General features: G+C 37.2%; 1 protein-coding gene across 1 annotated transcript in view; it reads left to right on the top strand.

The window, feature by feature from the left end:
- Positions 1-22,234, top strand: part of atp9a (ATPase phospholipid transporting 9A) — a 72,831-nt gene that overhangs the window by 40,596 nt on the left and 10,001 nt on the right. The window contains exons 18-27 of the mRNA XM_079802924.1: positions 3,640-3,810; positions 4,157-4,255; positions 7,038-7,127; positions 9,775-9,919; positions 10,394-10,458; positions 11,552-11,707; positions 14,469-14,533; positions 18,631-18,739; positions 18,819-18,876; positions 21,419-21,622. Of these exons, the coding sequence (XP_079659050.1) occupies positions 3,640-3,810; positions 4,157-4,255; positions 7,038-7,127; positions 9,775-9,919; positions 10,394-10,458; positions 11,552-11,707; positions 14,469-14,533; positions 18,631-18,739; positions 18,819-18,876; positions 21,419-21,622 (1,162 nt within the window). The remainder of the gene's footprint in view (positions 1-3,639; positions 3,811-4,156; positions 4,256-7,037; positions 7,128-9,774; positions 9,920-10,393; positions 10,459-11,551; positions 11,708-14,468; positions 14,534-18,630; positions 18,740-18,818; positions 18,877-21,418; positions 21,623-22,234) is intronic.

Genomic DNA, 22,234 nt, shown 5'->3' with positions numbered 1-22,234 from the left:
GAAATAATAATTTATACAGTGAAGAATATACAGTGTTATTCAAAGCTGCAGTCTGTAACTTTTTTTGTTAAAAATTATCCAAAATAAATTTTTGAGCAAGTACAAAACACGCCAGTATTCAAAAGTATCTCCTTACCTTAGCCTCATTCACAACAGTAAGCTTGTAATAATGTGTTATTATTAGAGTGGTATGGTGGATTTCAGCGGGAAATTCTTGCATGTCTTTGTGTCATTACGTCACGTGGTATACATAAAGGAGTCCGGCTAGTAGTAGTAACACACGTGAGGAACAGACCGCATGTTCTTCAGTGAATCATTTATAGCCTTTTCTCACAGCAGCTGGAGTTATTAAACTTATCATTTTGATAAGTTTCAAACAGAGATGGTGACACAGAGGCACAACTTATGGACTGCAGCTTTAACATTTGTTAACTTTATTTCTGTACCTGTAAGATGTTAAACCTACCTAAAAAGCACTGTTTATTTCAAATGTATCTTGGTTCTGTTGTATTTATGCATTTATGTTGGCCTGCTGAATGTTAAATGGATCCAGTCTATGTTCATTAGAAATTATTTGATAATGCAACAATAAACTAGCTATAAGTTAAAGGGATAGTTCACCCAAAAATGAAAATTAGCCCATGATTTACTCACCCTCAAGTCATCCTAGCCTGTATATGACATTCTTCTTTCAGACGAATATGCCACTATTGTAGATATTGAGAAACACAATGTATGTGTTTTTTTTTTTTTTTTTTTTTTTTTTTAAAGACTTAACGGGTGGGTTGTGACCCAAAAATAAGTCACAGGTCTGTGTGACGGTCATGGACACCTTGAAAAACAATGCTAATTGCAAATAATAACATGCATCTAACCATTTAATGGTGTGTCATTAGGATTGCAATATAAATAGGCTTATCAAGCTTTAAAAGGGATGAGAAATGACACTTTTGTTCTTGATCGGATCCTGTTCTCATCAGGCCATGCCATCCAGTTGAGCTGAAATCAAAATATTTTGGTGCATTTTTAAATGACTGTTGCTTGGTAATATGACTATGTCAATAAAATATTTGGGCAACGGGTTAATTTTTCCTTTTCGGCCTGTATCATGGATAATTATTTTCGTGTAAATGTTAAAATGAATAAGGGTCATTGGTTTTAATGACATATTTGCTGCTTTTGAACTTTCTTCTAAAGTTCAATGTAAAGTGGGGTCCTGAGAACCGCTGGTATAGACGGTGACCTTTGGATGTTTATAACTACAATATCCAGGTGCTGATCTATATTTAGCCAGATTAAACGGTTTCCTAGCAACCATCCATCGTCAACAGTAATTGTCAAAAAGAAATGTAACATGTTTTCCACAGGGAACACCCCCAAAACGAAAGTTACCCCGCCCACACGCACAGAGAAAGAGTTGTTTCTTCTCACAGGCCCACGTTCCCACTCTCAGAGCTGAAGTGTGTAATTGTGTGTGAGCGGGTGGGCGGCAGTGACTCACCGCGTGTGTGAGTCACCGAGTGAGAGTGTGTTCCTGTGTGACTCGCACACACATTGTTTGGTCTTTATCTCACTGCGATTGTGGGCCGTGCCCTCAAAACTGCGCTCTGGCTTCACTCAACAGAGTGGCACATCGTTTTGAGGGGTCAATGAAAGGGTGTGCCGTTTTGACAGTGATTATTTGACTGCCGATGCCTCTGCTTTGGAGTGTTAGGGGTCTGAACTTACTCATTTGACATGTCTGATTTGTTTGCTTTGATTTCAGGAATAAACACAGTGCAGTTTTAGAGATCAGAGTTACATGAATTGTAGATAATAATCATAACAGATATAGAACATGTGAAAAACATGAACAAATGTAACGCACAATGTATCATTGCATCTGTTAGATTAATAGATGTTTGTAGAATGGAAACATAAAACAAGGGAGTTTATTATTATTCAAAATATTATAAGTAATATTTAAATAAATTTTGTCTAGTGTTCTGTCACATCAATTAATCGCGATTAATTGCATCTAACATAAAAGTACCGCCACAAACTGTCAGCTATTGTCCGTTGGAACTATGATTTCGGGAAATACAGACTCGTTGAACTATGTTGATAACGACGGAACTTGCGACCATAGTTGGCTAAAGATGCTTTGGGAAAACGCACCCCTGAGTGGGTCGTGGAGGGCCTGAGACGTGTTATCCCGATTCAGTATCTGCGGTCAGATGATATGTTGTCAGTGTCATTATTCTAACGCTATTTTCGTAGCATGTTACAAAATAAAAAATCTCTCCTCAGAAAACCAAACTTTCCTGTCAGCTGTTGTACTCTGTGCTCGTAGCACACACTCTTCAATTGCACGCGCAAATGCAATTTCATGAAACAAGAAATTTCATGTTTCATTAACATTTCATGTTGGCATTGTGTATTCACCATGTTAACTGTTGTTTCCATTGCCCCGAAATGCCACTTTATTTTCACTGTTATTTTGTATATCTTCGTATATTTTATTCGTGTGGTGGCTTATTGTATTAACAATAACCAGTTTAGCTAAATAGACTGCTATTCATCATATTAGTCATAATCGCACAATTTATGTGTATGTTAAGTAAAGTGGGACAATACTTTCGTGTGTGTGTGTGTGTGTGTGTGTGTGTGTGTGTGTGTGTGTGTGTGTGTGTGTGTGTGTGAACAAATTTTGTGAAATAAATTTGTTTGTAAAAAAAAAGATTTATATATATAGACAGTTTCAAACCAGTTGAGAACCTGTTTCACAGTGTCTTTGTTACACGTTACATGTACTTACCGTAGTAATAACAACAGTAAATTATGCATAATTACATGCAACTAACCCTCAACTAAACCTGAATCCTACCCTAACCCTATAGTAAGTACATGCAGTTAATTAATATTACTTTGTACCTAAATATGTAATTACACTGTAACAATGACACCTTAGAATAAAGTGTAACCAATAATAATAATTATATTATTATCTTTACTTCTATAACTAATAATAATAATTATTATGTATAAATAATGTATTTGTTTAATGCAATAAACACATGTCCCTAATTTGCCATTAAAACATTATTTTATTAGTTACTCCAATGAATTGTTGTTTCTTTCCTTAAGAGGAACTGTATGCATTAAATATAAATTATATATGCATTATTAAAAAACAAAAAAAAACATTATGCACGGAAATCCCATTTACTCCAAAAAACATCAGATAATGTATTATACTTTTTGACAGCATTTATTTGCTTGCTGAAGGAAACAGTGGTCTGTGTGCAACATAATGGATTTTTTAACATATATTGGGTGTCACTTTATTTTAGTGTCTTTGTTACATATGTTACATGTAGTTACTATAGTAATAACTATTAATTATGCATAATTACATGCAACTAACCCTAAACCAAACCAAACCCTAATGCTAACCGTATAGTAAGTACACAGTTACTTATATACCTAAATGTATAATTACAGTGTAACAAAGACACCTTAAAGTAAAGTGTAACCTTATGTTGAATTATTAATATTAAAGGTTTTATTGTTGGTGGACAGTAAGTAAACAAGCCCTTAAACATCATGTAATATAAATGTGTGTTACTTATATTGTGTCTAACGTCACATGTGCCGCAGGCTCGCTACATCCAGGCCAAGTTGAGCGTGCACGATCGCTCGCTGAAGGTCGCCACAGTGATCGAGAGTCTGGAGATGGAGATGGAGCTCTTGTGTCTCACTGGAGTGGAGGACCAACTACAGGCCGATGTCAGACCCACTCTGGAGATACTGCGCAACGCTGGCATCAAAGTCAGTGCCTGCACGCACAAACATGCACAGACAATGAGATTTCACTGTGGGCGGAGCTACGAAGCACAATGCGCCAAAAATAGAAGCGTTCATCAAAATATCTTGACATGCAACACTGGTTGCAACTGTTTAGGGCAAAAACTTAAATTAAAATACCAGATATGTGATTTATCATAGCCTAGCATGGCTTGGAACACTGAAATACTCTATATTGTTGCATTTCTATACTGTCACGTGTAAAATTTCACTGTATGCTTCTAAAATGGGTTGTTTGTTGACGTGTTAACACAAGCATTTAGGTACATCAATGTCAGGCCTTATTTAACGGGACCTGTTCTTTGTCCAGGTTTGGATGTTGACCGGGGACAAATTAGAGACTGCAACCTGCACAGCCAAGAACGCCCATCTAGTGACCCGCAATCAGGACATCCACGTGTTCAGGCCTGTAAGTCCCCTTACGACTACTTATTTCCACCATTATTTTTAAATGGGTCATATCTTACACTTCTATAATGGTTTATTCTCCCCCTCAGGTAAAGCAATACGGTTACTTGCACCAGAAAATATATCTTATTCTCTCCCTGACCTGTAGAAGCAGGCTCTAGACCCTCAAACAAAAAGATTCTTCTGTGCAGGAGAAATGAGCAATGCTTATTTACGGGTTGCAAATCTTTCATTATGTTATAGTAGAAAGGTGCCAGAATCTTTCTGGAGACACTTAAAAGCATGAAAAAGTCATTTTACATTCGACTATCCTAAAAATACTGTGCTTTATGTTTTGGGATGTCATTTCGGGAGACAATCTGGAAATGAGTAGGGTTGGGTACCGAACTCTTTACTTTTAAGGGCACCGACCGAATTACATCGGTACGACGAGTACCGATTCACATTAAATCAATCGGTACCAAATTTCGGTACCTGAGAACGCATCTGGTGATATAGACTAGCGTCTGTGAATATTAAACAGCAAAAAGACTATTTAAATACAAATCCTGCATGTCCACTAGTCTCTGTGTGAATGAATGGCGCTGACGCACAGTTTAATTTACCTCATACACAGACACACAGAATCGCGCATGACAGTCGCGTGTTTCCATCTCATGAATGCATGTCCGTCATCTCCAGAGCCGCTCTGAGAGTCACTTCATCAGCATTTTACCGTTTCATTTGTGAAAAACTACTGTCATAAACACGCAGAAACTCAAGATATTCACAGCAATCCGTCAAAATAAAAGTTTGGTTTATCTTGACAAATATATTACTGTTTTACAGTAGAATTTAGATACATCTCAGTGTAGTAATAATAATACTAACACTAATATAATACTAAATTATCAAAACTTTATTTTTTAAGTAATAAATCTTTCTTCCATGTTTTCATTTTAACAGTATAAAGCTCAGTTGTGAAGCACTTTGTTAAAAGTTAAAAGATAAATTATTATGTTTTATGGCTTCATTTGATTACCAGAAAATACACAACACAGAATTTGTGGGAAATCTTTTCATAGAAAATTAATTTAAAAAAAAAAAAAAAAAAAAAAAATATATATATATATATATGGTTGTTTTTATGAATTCAATTAATGAAGTATTAGTAGCCTACAATTTATTGGTAAATATTACAGTAAACAAACATCACAGACAATGGCAGACAGAGACTAAGGCAGCTCTGGCATAATGTCAATAACACTTCTCTGAATGACTTACAGTTTCTTTACAGTTATTGATGTATCCCTAAAGTACTGAAAAAAAAATTTTCAGGTAGCAGTTAAAATGTGAACGGTACCCAACCCTAGAAATGAGAGACCATGAGCAAAGAATGCTGCCTGTTATTATAAAACTCCTTGACCAAATCAGATACGTAATCTTTTTTTTTTAAAACGTTTTTTATGCTCACCAAAGCTGCATTTATTTGATCAAAAATACAGTAATAGTGTGATTCTAATATTGTAATATTATTACAGTTTAAAATAACTGTTTTATATTTGAATGTATTATTAAAAATGCAATATATTCTTGTGATCAAAGCTGAATTTTCAGCATCATCTTCAGTGTCACATGATCCTTCAGTAATCATTCTAATAGAAATAATAAAATTAAAATTAATATTAAAATTAATATTTTTGTGGAAAATGTGATGCATCAAAAGAAGTTTAACTTTATAAGTCTTTGTTACTTTTGATCAATTTAATGCATCCTTCCCAAATACAAGTATTAATTTCTTTCAAAACCCCCAAACTTTTGAAGTAGTAGTGTGCATGTAAGGTCATAAAAAAAAATCCTGTCTGCCAAATGTCTCCAACACAAATGGGGTCCAAAGCTCGATTGAGTAGCGTTCAGAGAGCCAAACAGGGAAAGTAGCGTCCTGTGCCCTCTCTATGTGAAACGTGACTCTACGAGCTGTTGTGGAGTTCCCATGTGTCGTGCTGCCACAGAAAGATAGGCCGCTCTGAGGAAGGTTGAATCTTCCCTGCAGCAGCAGTTCCTGGAAACAGAAGACAATGGCTGGCACAACATGAAAACAGGCACCTCGTTCCCTCTGGATCGAAGCGGCATCTGGATTGGCTTCCTCCTGGACACAAATGGCATCCAGATTGAAGTCTGGTGTGTTTGAAATTGACAGATGAATTGCTCTGGTGCGAGCGTCCACCAATTAGAAAACATCCTCTGTTGGCGAGGAGCTTTGGGTGGATTTATGTGTACAAAATTGCTTGTGGTTCATGTTTTGAGATAACTATAAAGAAATAGTTCACACAAGAAAATTATATACTCACCTTCATGTCGTTCCAAACCTGTGTGATGTTTCTCGTATGGAAAAGAGCAGCCCGATCAATCTAAACAATCTCTTTTAGCAGAAAGAAAGTCAAACTAGTTTGAAAACGACATGACGGTGAGTTTGTTTACTCCTTTAACCTTTCAATCTTAAGAAAGCCATATCTGCACAAAGCCATCTGTAAATACAAAAAACAACAGTTACTAATGGTGAACTTCCTGTGTGAAACTTGCAGACAGCAGGCAATGTAAACCTCACAGTTTAGACGGTTGAGCAGATAGCTAGTTGAATCTGGCACGGTCTGCCGCGCAACTGACAGCTGAAGTTAATATCTCAGTCTTGTGATCTTGCTGCGGTTCACCGCTGGTGTTTCTGAGATCATTATCCGAGTGGCTGGTTGTGTGTTTGTATGAGAAAATACACTCCTGATGGTGATCTCTCCGATGGGTTGCAGGTAACCACTCGAAGCGAAGCTCACCTTGAGCTCAACGCCTTCAGGAGGAAACACGACTGCGCGCTGGTGATATCGGGAGACTCTCTGGAGGTAATGTGAGCCCACATGTGCACAATACATTTGAATGAACCCCTAACACTTTTGAAAACTTTAGAGCGTAACTCAACCCACACTGTTTGTGCAACAGGCATGGATAAGAAATGAGTTATTACTTTTCTAAGTGATTAAACTTATGGACAATAAAAACTGGGGGACCCAAGTCATGTCTAGAGACCAAAATATCTTTTGACATGGATCACCCTAGAAACTCCCTAGCACCCGCATAGACTACCATTCAATAGTTTGGGGTCAGTAAGAGTTTTTAATGTTTTTGAAAGAGTCTTTTCTGCTCACCAAGGCTGCATTTATTTGATCAAAAATACAGTAATATTGTAAAATATTATTACAATTAAAAGAACTGTTTTCTATTGTAATATATTTTAAAATGTAATTTATTCCTGTGATCAAAGCTGCATTTTCAGCATCATTACGCCAGTCTTCAGTGTCACATGACCCTTCAGAAATCATTCTAATATGAGGACTTGAGGCTCAAGAAATTTGTGACGCTTCATATTTTTGTGGAAACTGATGTTTTTTTTTCAGGATTCTTTGATGAATAGAAAGTGCAAAAGAACAGCATTTATTTAAAAATAGAAATATTTTGTCAATGTCTTCACTGTCACTTTATCAATTTAAAGCATCCTTGCTGAATAAAAGTATTAATTTCTTTTTTTTAAAAAACCCTTGCTGATCCCAAACTTTTCAACGGTAGTGGCAACCATAGATATATAAACATAGATTCCTCTTTAGTGGCTGTTTCTATGGGCTGCTATACAATATATTTTTACCTTATAAAGGACATATTTTTTCTTGCATAGTAACATTACTACATTTAATCAATATTCAATTAGAATATTAAGACACTATAGGGCTGTTACCAATTAAATGAAATCAGGATCTTTGCAATGCATTAAAAAAACATTACTAACCCCATACTTTTCAACGGTAGTGTCAACCATATTTATAAACGGATAAACACAGATGCCTCATCAGTGGCTGTTTCTATGGGCCGCTATACATAAGCCGTCCGCCATATTGGAATGGTCAAAACACCGGTCCATGACAGTCGAGAGCAAGTTGACTGTGCGTCTGCAACCGGCTTGATCATGTATGAGTATCTATATATGAAATTGACTTCTGCAGATGATTTTGCTAAACTAACACAATACAACAAGGCGAAGGTGTCGGCTAACACGACATTAAACATTTACCACAGTATAAAAACCTGTAATACTGAGTTAATACATATAAAAACACAAACCAACACGTACTCAACTGTGAAAGATTGTCCCATTTATTCGGGAATTCTTTGAAAATCTCTGCGGTTTTACAAACAGAAGCTGCGCAATGTTGTGGCATCATTAATTCTTACTGTGAGTGATGACACTCTGATTGTTCCAAGATGGCGGGAGCGCCGACGTCTGTGGAGCTGTTGAATGTGGCATCTACGTATATGGTGTCAACACACTAAAACTCTCCAAACACCTTAGCAACCACATAGCAACAACCTGGCAACCACCCAGAATATCCTTGCACCATGGCAGACAGTTTAGCATTGGCAAGAACCACTTGCATTTTCATTAGAAATGTACACTCACCTAAAGGATTATTAAGAACACCTGTTCAATTTCTCATTAATGCCATTATCTAATCAACCAATCACATGGCAGTTGCTTCAATGCATTTAGGGGTGTGGTCCTGGTCAAGACAATCTCCTGAACTCCAAACTGAATGTCAGAATGGGAAAGAAAGGTGATTTAAGCAATTTTGAGCGTGGCATGGTTGTTGGTGCCAGACGGGCCGGTCTGAGTATTTCACAATCTGCTCAGTTACTGGGATTTTCACGCACAACCATTTCTAGGGTTTACAAAGAATGGTGTGAAAAGGAGGAGAGGAGAATGGGCCGACTGATTCACGCTGATAGCAGAACAACTTTGATTGAAATAACCACTCGTTACAACCGAGGTATGCAGCAAAGCATTTGTGAAGCCACAACACGCACAACCTTGAGGCGGATGGGCTACAACAGCAGAAGACCCCACCGGGTACCACTCATCTCCACTACAAATAGGAAAAAGAGGCTACAATTTGCACGAGCTCACCAAAATTGGCTCATTTCAAATTGGTTTCTTGAACATGACAATGAGTTCACTGTACTAAAATGGCCCCCACAGTCACCAGATCTCAACCCAATAGAGCATCTTTGGGATGTGGTGGAACGGGAGCTTCATGCCCTGGATGTGCATCCCACAAATCTCAAGATGCTATCCTATCAATATGGGCCAACATTTCTAAAGAATGCTTTCAGCACCTTGTTGAATCAATGCCAGGCAGTTCTGAAGGCTAAAGGGGGTCAAACACAGTATTAGTATGGTGTTCCTAATAATCCTTTAGGTGAGTGTATATGTACATGAATTAGAGTACTGATAAATCTGTAGATATAAGTATAACACATGATTAATATAATGAGGTTAAAATGTGATTTACTTGTCTCAAATGTGTCATTTATGTGAAATTCCCAGATTATATGTGGATTTTCAAATTTTTTAGTAAATTCTGTGTTCTTCAGTATTCATTTGTTCTGTCTGATGTCTCAGTGAACGGCCTGTTCTCAGTCCTGCTGGTCTTGTTGTTGCAGGTCTGTCTGAAATATTACGAGTATGAGTTTATGGAGTTAGCGTGCCAGTGTCCGGCCGTCGTGTGCTGCCGCTGCGCTCCCACACAGAAAGCTCAGATTGTACGTCTGCTGCAGGAACGCACCGGCAAACTCACCTGTGCCGTGGGTGAGTATGCAGAGGCCATTGGCCCTGTGCACTTCCTCTGCCATTAAACCAATTAAATATACAGTGCTGCAGTGATGGCATATTTATGTAGGCCAACCCGTAAATTAGCATCACCCTGGTTATCTCAACGAAAACCCAATAGGAATTTTGGATTATTGCAGAAAATAAGTAGCCTAGAAATCTTGAACTAAGGCCTAATCCTGGCTCAATCTAAGCCTCGTCTGTGAAACCAGGCCTTTAATGTACAGTAGAAATCTAGATAATTAGCTAAGATAATGGTTTAGTGCTTTCAATATCCAGTTTAGACCATTGCTGATATCTGGAAAAATACCTTCATCAATATATAAGTTTCCATTGCATGTTTAATCTTGACATGTGACATAACATCAGTTTTATTGCCCTTTCAAAAGGTCTCAGTCTGGGTCACGGCACCAGCTGTCACTGGCTCATCACTCACTGTATTCTCTTTCTCAGGGGATGGAGGAAATGATGTCAGCATGATCCAGGAAGCAGACTGTGGCGTGGGAGTGGAGGGCAAAGTAAGAGCTACCAGTTCCCCGAGCGGCAGCCCTGTCACACACACCGTCGCCTGCTTCCGGAGTCTTCCCTCAATCTGCGCTCACTGCGTCAAACACACGCCTTACACAGGCTCTTTTCAGACCATTGTTAAGAGATTCTCACATTTCTTACATTACATGACAACGAAAGCATGTAAAATGACTCCAAACATTTACATGCAACAACGCATTCATCTCATTACTAATTTACAGCGTGTTATAGGCATAAGATTCACTTTCAAAATAAGATTTATTTTTGTAATAACTATCTCAGCCCCAGAAACACATTTAATTTATATCAATTTTCACTTAACAGTAAGGCATTTGAGTCCACGCTATATAGTATATTGTAGCTATTAGCATTAAAAAAAAAAGTTAATTTGGTCAACTATATTATTTAAATTTTATCTAGATTTTTTTCTTATTTTATTTTATTTTAGTGGTGATTCTGTAATTATAATGGTTCATAGTTTTTCATATTCCAAGCTGGAAAACTGGAATTATCCATTTTAATATCAGAAATATTTAATTTGTAATTACCTTACAAATGACGCTGTCTCAGCCTAGACCACTACCAGAGATTTCAAAATAATTTCTTTATAGTTTATTTACTTAAGCAGCAAGGCATTTGAGACCGTGCTATATTGTTTATTACCATTTAAAAACCAACAACTACTCAAATAATGTGTTCATCTAGTTTATCTAAAGGTTTTTTTTCTTATTCATTTGACTCAATTTATAAAATAGTTTTAGACGTCAGACGTTTTATGAGTCTAAATGTACCTAAAATACAATGCTGACCCACTTGTGGTGCGTCAAGCGAGCTCTCCAGGTCATCAAAATGAGACGTTATGGTAGGGTTAATTGATATTGAGTCATTCATGACTAACACAGCTTGATTGACTTGACGTGGTTACGTGGGACGTTGTTTTTTTTGCTTTACCCAGTCACTTCTAAACTACCCAGTGAAGATACTTAATATAGCCCGGCTTGATCTAGAAAACATGCTTGCTCATGGTCCAAAAAAACGTGTTTTAGCACTCTGACCCGTTTGTTTATTTATCTGCGTGTGCAGGAAGGGAAGCAGGCGTCTCTGGCTGCAGATTTCTCCATCACTCAGTTTAAGCACTTGGGCAGACTGCTGATGGTCCACGGCAGAAACAGCTACAAACGGTCCGCTGCACTCAGCCAGTTTGTCATCCACCGGAGTCTCTGCATCAGCACCATGCAGGTAGTGTCTGCTCGAGTAATTATCCACCACTAGCCCATGAATCACAGTAGCTGCAAATAAACACATTGTAGCGTTGAAGGTTTCATGTCTTGAGAAAGAACAGCATGTATTGGGCAAAATTGTACCATATATATACAGTGTATATATATATATATTCCAAATTTATATATATACTGTATATATATACATTTATATATATATAATATCGCCTCATTTTTCCACATTCTCCACATTTTGTTTTGTTACAGCCTTATTACAAAATGAATTAAATTCAAGTGGATTATTTTCCTCAAAACTCTACAAACAATACCCCATAATGACAATGTGAAAGAAGTTTGTTTAAAATCTTCGCAAATTTATTACAAATAAAAAAACTAAAAAAATCACATGTACATAAGTATTAACAGCCTTTCCTCAGTACTTTGTTGAAGCACTTTTGGCACCAATTACAGCCTCAGGTCTTTTTGAGTATGATGCTACAAGCTTGGCACACCTATTTTTGGGTAGTTTTTTTCCCATTCTTCTTTGCAGGACCTCTCAAGCTCCATCAGGTTGGATGGGGAGAGTCGGTGCACAGATCTCTCCAGAGATGTTCAATCATGTTCAAGTCTGGGCTTGGCTGGCTGGGCCACTCAAGGACATTCACAGAGTTGTCCCGTAGCCACTCCTTTGTTATCTTGGTTGTGTGCTTAGGGTCGTTGTCCTGTTAGAAGATGAACCTTTGTCCCAGTCTGAAGTCCAGAGAGCAGGTTTTCATCAAGTATGTCTCTGTAGATTGCTGCATTCATCTTTCCCTCGATCCTGACTAGCCTCCCAGTTCCTGCCCCTGAAAAACACCCCCACAGCATGATGCTGCCACCACCGCTTCACTGTAGGGATTGTATTGGCCAGGTGATGAGCGGTGCCTGGTTTCCTCCAGACATGACGCTTACCATTCAGGCCAGAGAGTTCAATCTTTGTTTCATCAGACCAGAGATTTTAGTTTCTCATTTTCTGAGAGTCCTTCAGGTGCCTTTTGGCAAACTCCAGGCGGGCTGTAATGTGTCTTTTACAGAGGAGTGGCTTCAATCTGGCCACTCTACCATACAGGCCTGATTGATGGAGTGCTGCAGAGATGGTTGTTCTTCTGAAAACGCTGAAGAGAAACGCTGGAGCTCTTGTCAGAGTCAACATTGGGTTCTTGGTCACCTCCCTGACTAAGGCCCTTCTCCCATGATTGCTCAGTTTAGGAGGGGTCCTGGTGGTTCCAAAAATCTTCCATTTACAGATGATGGAGGCCACTGTGCTCATTGGGACCTTCAATGCTGCAGAAATTTTTCTGTACCCTTCCCCAGATCTGTGCCTCAATACAATCCAGTCTCGGGGGTCTAGAGACAATCCCTTGGACGTCATGGCTTGGTTTGTGCTCTGACATGCACTGTTAACTGTGGGACCTTTATATAGACGGGTGTGTGCCTTTCCAAATAATGTCCAATCAACTACATTTAGCACAGGTGGACTCCAATCAAGTTGTTGAAACATCTCAAGGATGATCAGTGGAAACAGGATGCACCTGAGCTCTTATTTTGGTCATACTTCCAAGACATAGAATCGGGGATTCCGAAGTACAGCATCCACACCGGTGCGGTGTATGAATGACAGCCACACAAACTCCTCAAAACATTAGATTCATCCACGCTGAAGAGCTGTGCCGATGCACAACCCACGTAAAGATGATAATTCCACAAATAACTGCAATTGCAGGGGCAAATTAGGAGGCAAAACTTACGTTTTTATAACACTAAGAAAAAAAGAACGCAAAACTACCATGGTATTAATTATTTTATTTCTTTATTTTACATATACCATAGTACTACCAGGGTTATTATATACATGTACCATAGCATTAGTAAGATTTTTGGACACATTACCAATGTATCACCATAGTTTTTGGTAATCTTGGTAATAATTACTTTGGACGAGAAATCATAATAATGCTGGATACGTTCCATGGTAAGGCTGTGATATTTTATGATTTATATAATATTTATTTATATTATTATAATTATATTTTATTTTTGAATATAATACCATGGAAAACCATAATTTTTGCATGTCGGTCACTGTCGGTCATGTCGGACGTCACTGACGAATTGGAATTTGAACGTACGTCTCCGTTCCCTCTTTCAGGGAACGAAGGTTACATATGTTTTTAAATTAAACATGATACTGTATTAAACATTTAAAATATAAAGGAAAAACAAAACACTAAATACTTGGTTACGGTATTTATCTGAGAAAAATATTTGGCAAACTACAGTTAAATGGTTTTACTTAACTATGCAAAAAATGCATACATTGATTACTACATAATATTAGTTATTAATATTTTGTTAATATTTCTCTTTTTTGCATGTGTTCATCATTTCTTTGTATGACAGCCTGACCAGAATTTTTTTGACACATTTTGACGTTTCATAAAACAATCGACTCCAATCACATCTACATAATATGCTTACAAAATCTGTTACAAATTTTTAAATAATATTCAAGTGAAGGGTGAAGAAATATACCCTTTATATACCTGTATATAAACATGGTAATCATTTGGTACAATGGTGTATTTCAAAGTATTAGTGTTTTGCTATCTAATGCCATAACTTTACTATTGTACTACTGCAGTACTTTTCTACATGAGAATTGACAGGACCAATGAACTTTTAGTGGCCTGCTGTCTTATTTTTCTGCTGATGTTGATGTTCCTCTTCCCATGTGTTCACAGGCCGTGTTCTCCTCTGTGTTCTACTTTGCATCTGTTCCGCTTTATCAAGGCTTCCTCATTATTGGGTGAGTGTGTGAGTGATGATGACTCATTTGCACTCGGTGAAATCTCTCTGGCATTTCAGCCATGTGTTTCAGACAGCTCTGACATTAGAGGATCGCTGAGGGTTTTGTTCCACGGCCACTGAGCTTGTAGAAGAGTGCCAAAGCTGGTGTCCATCAAAAGAGTCTTTGTGAAGTGTGAAATGAACAAGGGGTTAAAGCGGACAGGCTCTTCAGATTCAGCGAAGATGAGTTCAGGACAGTGAAAGAATAAGGCTGAAATTTCACCCACACTAGTGCAGCTGTGATTCTAGATCTATCACTTTGACTTTCTCTGCATATGAAATGTATGTGGGTGATTTCTGTGGTAACTTGTACTAACCAGCAAAAGTGTTACTTTTATTAATGGATACATGTCAGAGCTTGATGTTTTCAATCATTGCTTCAAAGAATTCCCCTGGCCTGGAGAAGTAATGAAAAAAAATCTCAGAAAATCATGACAATTTATATTATGGATATATATATAAAATAAAACATTTTCTAGTTATGCTTTGCTATAAAATATTTAATTGGCTAGAAATTGTATTTTTGTTAGTGCAAACTGCAAATGTTATAAAATTATTTTTAAAGGTCCCATGGCATGGCATTTTTCTATTATTTTATAGTGTTTCCTGAGGTGTACTTATATTGTTAGTATGATTTTTACATCATAAAATGTCATAATTTAGAAATAAAAGGCATTTTTTCTATACTGATGTTTGCCCTGTGGCTGAATGCCCTGCTTCAAGAGGCTGTGAGACTTCAGTAAAAACGCCCACTGTTGTGATTGGCTGACATCTTTGCATTTTAAATGAGCGGAGGGGGCGTGGTTTAACGAGGCACGAGCAGGCACGAGTCTGCCAGAGAGACGGATGGACCTGTGTTCACTTCTCATCAGTTCTCTCAGCATGTCTCAGTTCAGGGTGAACTGTTGTAGTTACTAGAATATACTTCAGGTTATTAGTTTATTTCTAGTTGGAGGGGCTGTCACTCATGTCAGAAAGTTAGTAACTTTAGTAAATTATGGATCAGCGCTGACTCGAGACGCGAACCGTTTAGAACGATTCAGTCCGATTTGGTGAACTGGTTCGGTTCACTAAAAAGAACCGATTCAAAAGAATGATTCGTTCGTGAACCGGACATCACGGAGACGGAGCGATTGCTAACAAAGTTATTTATAGTAACTACTGAGTTATGAGAGCGCTGTCAGTCAGCGCGAGTTTATTGTGTTTGTATCTGAGAGTTCTGAATAAACACGAGTCCCAGTCACGCCGAGTCCGTCTTCATCATTATTCTACCAACTTTATAACACATGCAATGTACCATTACAGCGAGATGAATGAGTTAGTAAGTGTTGATTAAAGCATTATTTCTAGATATGTTCCAATCATATGAAAAGCGTCAGTGACGCGCATTGAGTAACGTTACACAGCGCAAACAAAGACACAACAGCAGTAATCGAATGTAATCCAGTTTATTGTGGGGAAAGCTGGCTAGCCTAGCCGGATACCCTCACGCTTACCCTCCTTCTGCTTAATCTCACGCCGTGTTTGGTGCCTCCGCTGTGGGCCAGATGCAGTACTGGGGGTCGGGGATGTTGAAGGCCGAGCTTCGGCGTGCGTGAGGTTTATCTCTAAAGATGTTACTCTGCTGATGTTGAGCAGAAAAGACTGTATGCACATTTTAGAACAGATAGACGCGACGAGGACGTACAAAAACACTGACTCACAAGATAGAAAACACGAAAACACCGTTCTGTCGGGAGAGAGAGAAGCCGCTGCGTGTGCACGAATAATAAATAATTAGCTACACATAAGAAATCACTGATCACAGATCAGAAGGAACTGAAAAAAGACTTCTGTTTTCATTTGTACATCCAAACACTGAGAAACTGCCAGCATTCACTCGTTCACAAGTAATGATCTCTTGAGCGTTTGCATGGGCGTGCCAGTCAGATTCTCTGGGCGGAGGAAAGGGTGGTAACCGCTCCTGCTTGGACGTCAAACCAGGAGACTTCAGGATTGGCTCGTCTGGCCTGTCATTTTCTCAAAGGCAGAGAAAGACAGCCAGAACTCGGTTTTACACCGATCAACATTTCTATCCACTTGGGGACAATATTCAGGCTAGGGGAACTCATATTAATGTTGAAATACCTCATAAAATGAAAATTTCATGCAATGGGACCTTTAAAATCCTTTTCCAGTGATGATGGATTGGTTTGATCGTTTGACAAGTTAAAACATAGAAAAATAAATAATAATAACATGAAAGTATACTTTAAAAAGTCTAGTGTGCATTCTTCGTCAAAAATAGTTCAAGTTAAGCCCTATTTGTACGGGACTAGTTTACCTCGAGGACATTTAAAGGAACACGCTGACTTTTTGGGACTTTATCTCACCGTATCCCCCAGAGTTAGATAAGTCCATACATACCATTCTCATTTTCCTATTTACATGTTGTGATGTGTATCGTTACATCGTGTACTAAGACCGACGGAAAATGAAAAGTTGAGATTTTCTAGACCGATATGGCTAGGAACTATACTCTCATTCCTGCGTAATGATCAAGGAACTTTGTGCCGTACCATGGGTGCAGCAGCGCAATGATATTACACAGCACAACATGTAAATAGGAAAATGTTGCCGTTATTTTGTCACTTATTGAGCAGTAGGCTAGCTGGAGCCGTTTACCTCCAGTCTTTGTGCTAAGCTAGGCTAGCGGTGTGTGCGTCAGACAGAGTTATGGCTCGCACGGAGATGAAAATGGCATGTATGGACTTATCTAACTCTGGGGGATACGGTGAATAAGATAAAGTCCCAAAAAGTCGGTGTGTTCCTTTAAAGAAATGTGTGTTTCCCAAGCGTACTTTGTGATTTTTTCTTTGTGATCTGTTTTTCTCACACAACCTCAGTAAAAATGCCAGAGCAAATTACGTACCGTTTTTCAGCAAACTCAATGGTCCGAAACAGAAATCGAATCCTTCCGAATGTGAATGTCTGTGATTTCTAATATTGTATTACACTAACGCGTTTTTTGACCTACCTGAGCTACGTTTGCACACCAATCTTTAGCATGCTTTTATTTCAATTCAATATCGAAGGTATCCGGCGAAAAATTTAATTGATTAAATTAATAAATAGAGCCAAATTGTGGAAACTGCTTAGACTGCCTATTTTAAGGATAAGATACTTGATACTCGATTTCTCTGCTCACTTATGCAAGTTTATTATAAACAGCCACTTCTATAAACTCATGTGAAGTATACATAAATAGGGTTTTTATAATAAATTTGAATTATATCTTAATAAATAATTAATTAAAACACATATTTCATACATGATGCACTGTAATAAACCCGGAGATGTTAGTTCCGTCCGAATCAGTGCATGAGATCACAGACGTCAAGTGATAAGAATTGTATTAATTTCGAAAACAAGTTTTTTGACTATAATTTTTTATTTTTTTCCTATATATTTTTTAATATAAAATATCTAAATTTAGATATTTATTAAATAAAACTATCGTTTTATATAACCCTCATTCAAAAGTTTGAGGTTTGAAGAAATTCATAGTTTAAATCAGCAAGCCCACATTTAATTGAGCAAAATTGACAGTGAAGACATTTATAATGTTACAAAAGATTACTATTACTAATAAAAACTGTTCTTTTGAACTTTCTCTTCATCAAAGAATCCTGAAAAATATCTCTGTATCTCAGTTTCCACAAAAATATTAAACGGCACATATATATATATATATATATATATATATATATATATATATATATATATATATATATATATATATATATATATATATATATATATATAATGTTTCTTGAGCAGCAAATCAGCATATTAGAATGATTTCTTAAGGATGATGTGACACTAATTCAGCTTTTCCATCACAGAAATAAAAATGCATTTAAAAAATAGAAAACATTATTTTAAATTGTATTAAATTATTTTAACATGATTTTAAATTGTAGTAATATTTCACAATATCACAGTTTTTTTATCAAATAAATGCAATCTTAGCAACTTTATTATATTAACGCGTTTCTGTGCTGATGTGCCTTACAGCTACTCCACTATCTACACCATGTTTCCTGTTTTCTCCCTGGTTTTGGATAAAGATGTCAAGTCTGAGGTGGCCATGTTATATCCTGAACTTTACAAGGATCTTCTAAAGGTATCGTTGACCCTATCATTCTCAAATGTATTTATTAAGACTATTAAGTTCAAATATTAATAACTGTAATTGTTTGCAGGGACGGCCTCTCTCATTCAAAACGTTCTTAATATGGGTCTTGATCAGTATCTACCAAGGTAAGCGAATAATGGTTATTCTACAATATGGTGCTATGCATGACCTATGCAACAACCTTCACTCAACAAAGTAGTTGTGTTGTAAATTGAGTAGACCATTTATGTCTCCCACTGACTGAAGCGTAACTGTGTTTGTAATGTCCATTCAGAGGCTTGTTAAGAAAGCAACAGCAGCAGCACAGTGCGGCGAATGTTGTTTCATCCAAACAAAATCCACACACGTGTTTTTGCTCGCCCGCACTGAATAGTTTATTTGTGTCTGTGGCTACAATAGTCGAATAACACATGGAGGTTTTCCACGATTGCTTTTTGAGCCGCACTAGCAGCCTCCACCCCGCTGTCTTTGTGTGTAAATCTTTCAGCGTCACAGTTTGTCATTCCATTCGTTTATAAGGTGATTCTGTTTGTGTTAGACTGCCCTGGGTATTTCCTCACTTCTTTGAGAGCTTGTTTTCTAAAGAGATGTCCTAATCCCTCATTATTCACGTTTGTCCATGAGTTGTTTTCACTCACCATCTATAGCATGTTTACATTTGTGCTTTAAACAGAGCCTCCAAAGTTGAATCATCTTGACTGTTATGTATGCATTAATCACGTTTTTCAGTCCCAGTGGTGTTTGAGGTTGGGCTCAAAGTTCACAATAACACTTCAGGAAAGGAAGTGCTTGAAAAAAGCTAAATCCGTGGAAGTGTTCTTCCTCTTCCTGAGATCGCCGATAGGACAATCTCAGGGATTTGCCACAGTCTCATAAAGTGAATCCTCAGTTCTGAGACAAATGGTTCTTTTTAGCTTGACCCCTGTCATATATTTGCTGCTAAAATTAATTCACAAAAGTTAACTTGAAAGACAACCTTGACTCCAATAATAACCTTCATCCATAAATCAGAGTAACACTTTATTATAATGTGTATATATAGTAGATATTATTTCATATTTCAATGTACCTGTGTGTAGTGTAATTTAATGAACCATTTGTTAAAAATGTACTTACGAATATTATATACAGTCAAACCAAAAATGATTCAGACACCAGATATAATTTTACTAGTGGTTGCAGGACACTATAGTTCATTTATGTAAGTGAAGATGGCAAAATAAAGTAAACTGTGACATGTTATAATACCTATTATTAGACTACCAGTAAAATTGATACAACCAAATTGGGACCATTCAGACACTTTGACCTGACCATGTTTTGCTGAAGACTTTAATTGCTAATGTGACTTTTTACACCACAGACTGAGCGAAATGAAGCATTGCTTGATCATTGGTTGACCTAAATTGGTATTATCTAATTGTGTACTTAAATTGAACAGCTTATTGGTTGATTGTAATCCATTACATCTCTTTCTATCAAAGTTATCTGACATTATCAAGATGAATTTGTTCTTGTCATATTTTCTAAACTATAGCGAATAAACGGTGATAATGTGAGAAAATGTTGAAGGTGTCTGAATACATTTTGGTTTGACTGTATATAACGGTACACTGGAGTCACGGTTCAGTGCGTACCTCGGTTTTGGGGTCATGGTTTGATACGAGTTCGGCACAACAGGAAAAAGCATTTAAAAAATCCCCAATTCAATGGTTTCTTATCATTTATTTTGAACACACAGTAGTGCAAATTACAGTTTGTACCACCTAGTGGCATTTAGTACCCCCTGTTGGTACAGCTTCTCCTTTATTGCATTAAATAGTAAACAGAATGCACTCTTGCAAAAGAGTATTTGAAGTTGGGGTATTTGAAGTGCCTTGCTCAAGGGTCTCACCTCAGTCGTGGAGTAGAGCACTGGTTATTCACTTCCCCCACTGACAATTCCTGCCGGACCTGAGACTCGAACCCGAAGTCCGACTTACTCGTGTAGACATATTTCTATATTAATAACAAACCCTTGAAGGTATAGCTCACCCAAAAATGAATATTCTGTCGTCATTTACTCACCCGCACGGCCGTCAAAGCCTAAAAACATTTTTGGTAACACTTCAGTTTAGGGTCCATTTCTCACTATAAACTACCTTACTAACTATTAAGAAGCAGTAATTATGAGTTTATTGAGGCAAAAATTGTAGTTAATAATGAGAATTTGACCCTAATCTAAAGTGTGACCATTTTTTTCTGTAATGTCTATTTGATGCTTTTCTCATTTAAATGACCTTTTGTGGGTAATTTCTCAACCAGATTTGACGTGTGATTAATTAGATTAATTAACTGCCACATTGTGTAAATTATTAATGTATTATATTACATATTATTACAATTTAAAACAATTGTTTTCTATTTAAATATATATGAAAATATATATATGTATCTCCGTGATGCATCATTACTCCAGTCTTCAGTGTCACGTGATCCTTTATAAATCGTTCTAATTCACTGATATATACATATGCGTTCACTAGAGGCCTTTTACTGAGCAAATGACTGATATAGGTTTATATATCATGTATATAAGCACACACTCCTAGTATGCACATCCAGCACACTTCTAGAAGTCTCTTCAAAGATGCTGGTGGTAATAGAGATGTGCTGTGCTCTCTGCAGGTAGCATCATCATGTACGGGGCTCTGCTGCTGTTCGAGTCAGAGTTTGTGCACATCGTGGCGATCTCGTTCACATCTCTGATCCTGACGGAGCTGCTGATGGTGGCTCTGACCGTGCAGACCTGGCACTGGCTGATGATCGTAGCCGAACTCCTCAGTTTGGCCTGCTACATCGCATCCCTGGTCTTCTTACACGAGTTCATCGGTGAGTATGCATTCATAAACACATGGGTCCCAAATAACACAGAGATTATTCTTTTATTTTATTACTTCTTTATTGAACAATTTTAGAAAAGTTGTATTAGTTTATAAGGTCAAGTTTATATATATATAAAGTATATATATATATATATATATATATATATATATATATATATATAATTTTTCTTTTTTTAAGACAAGACTGTTTTTTTTCATGCACTGGTCAAATGTGAGATTTTGACCTATTTGGCTTTTCATAATGTGTTTTTTTACAGAGGGGTTTGTTCATATATCATTCTCCTGATTTTATACATGTTATTACTAAAGACACATCCTGTGTTTACCAAGTTCTGATCGGGAATTTATGAAAATTAGTGCATATTTAATTAGATAATGTCTCATTTGCATGTTTAAGCATAACATGCATAAAACTTGTAGTACAAAAAAAAAATTCTTATTGTAATCAATCAACTGGGGAAGTATGGTGATATCTATTAGTCTGGGGTTGGCTTGTCTTAATCACTTTTTTGGCATTTAACACATTATCCTTGTTCTTGTCATTTTGGTGGTATTATATGTTTCATCTATGCTTTTCTGGTCAAGGTTTTACTACTGC

Source organism: Gobio gobio (assembly GCF_949357685.1).
Source record: "Gobio gobio genome assembly, chromosome: 21".
NCBI lineage: Eukaryota > Metazoa > Chordata > Actinopteri > Cypriniformes > Gobionidae > Gobio > Gobio gobio.
This window is presented reverse-complemented; position numbering and strand designations above follow the sequence as displayed.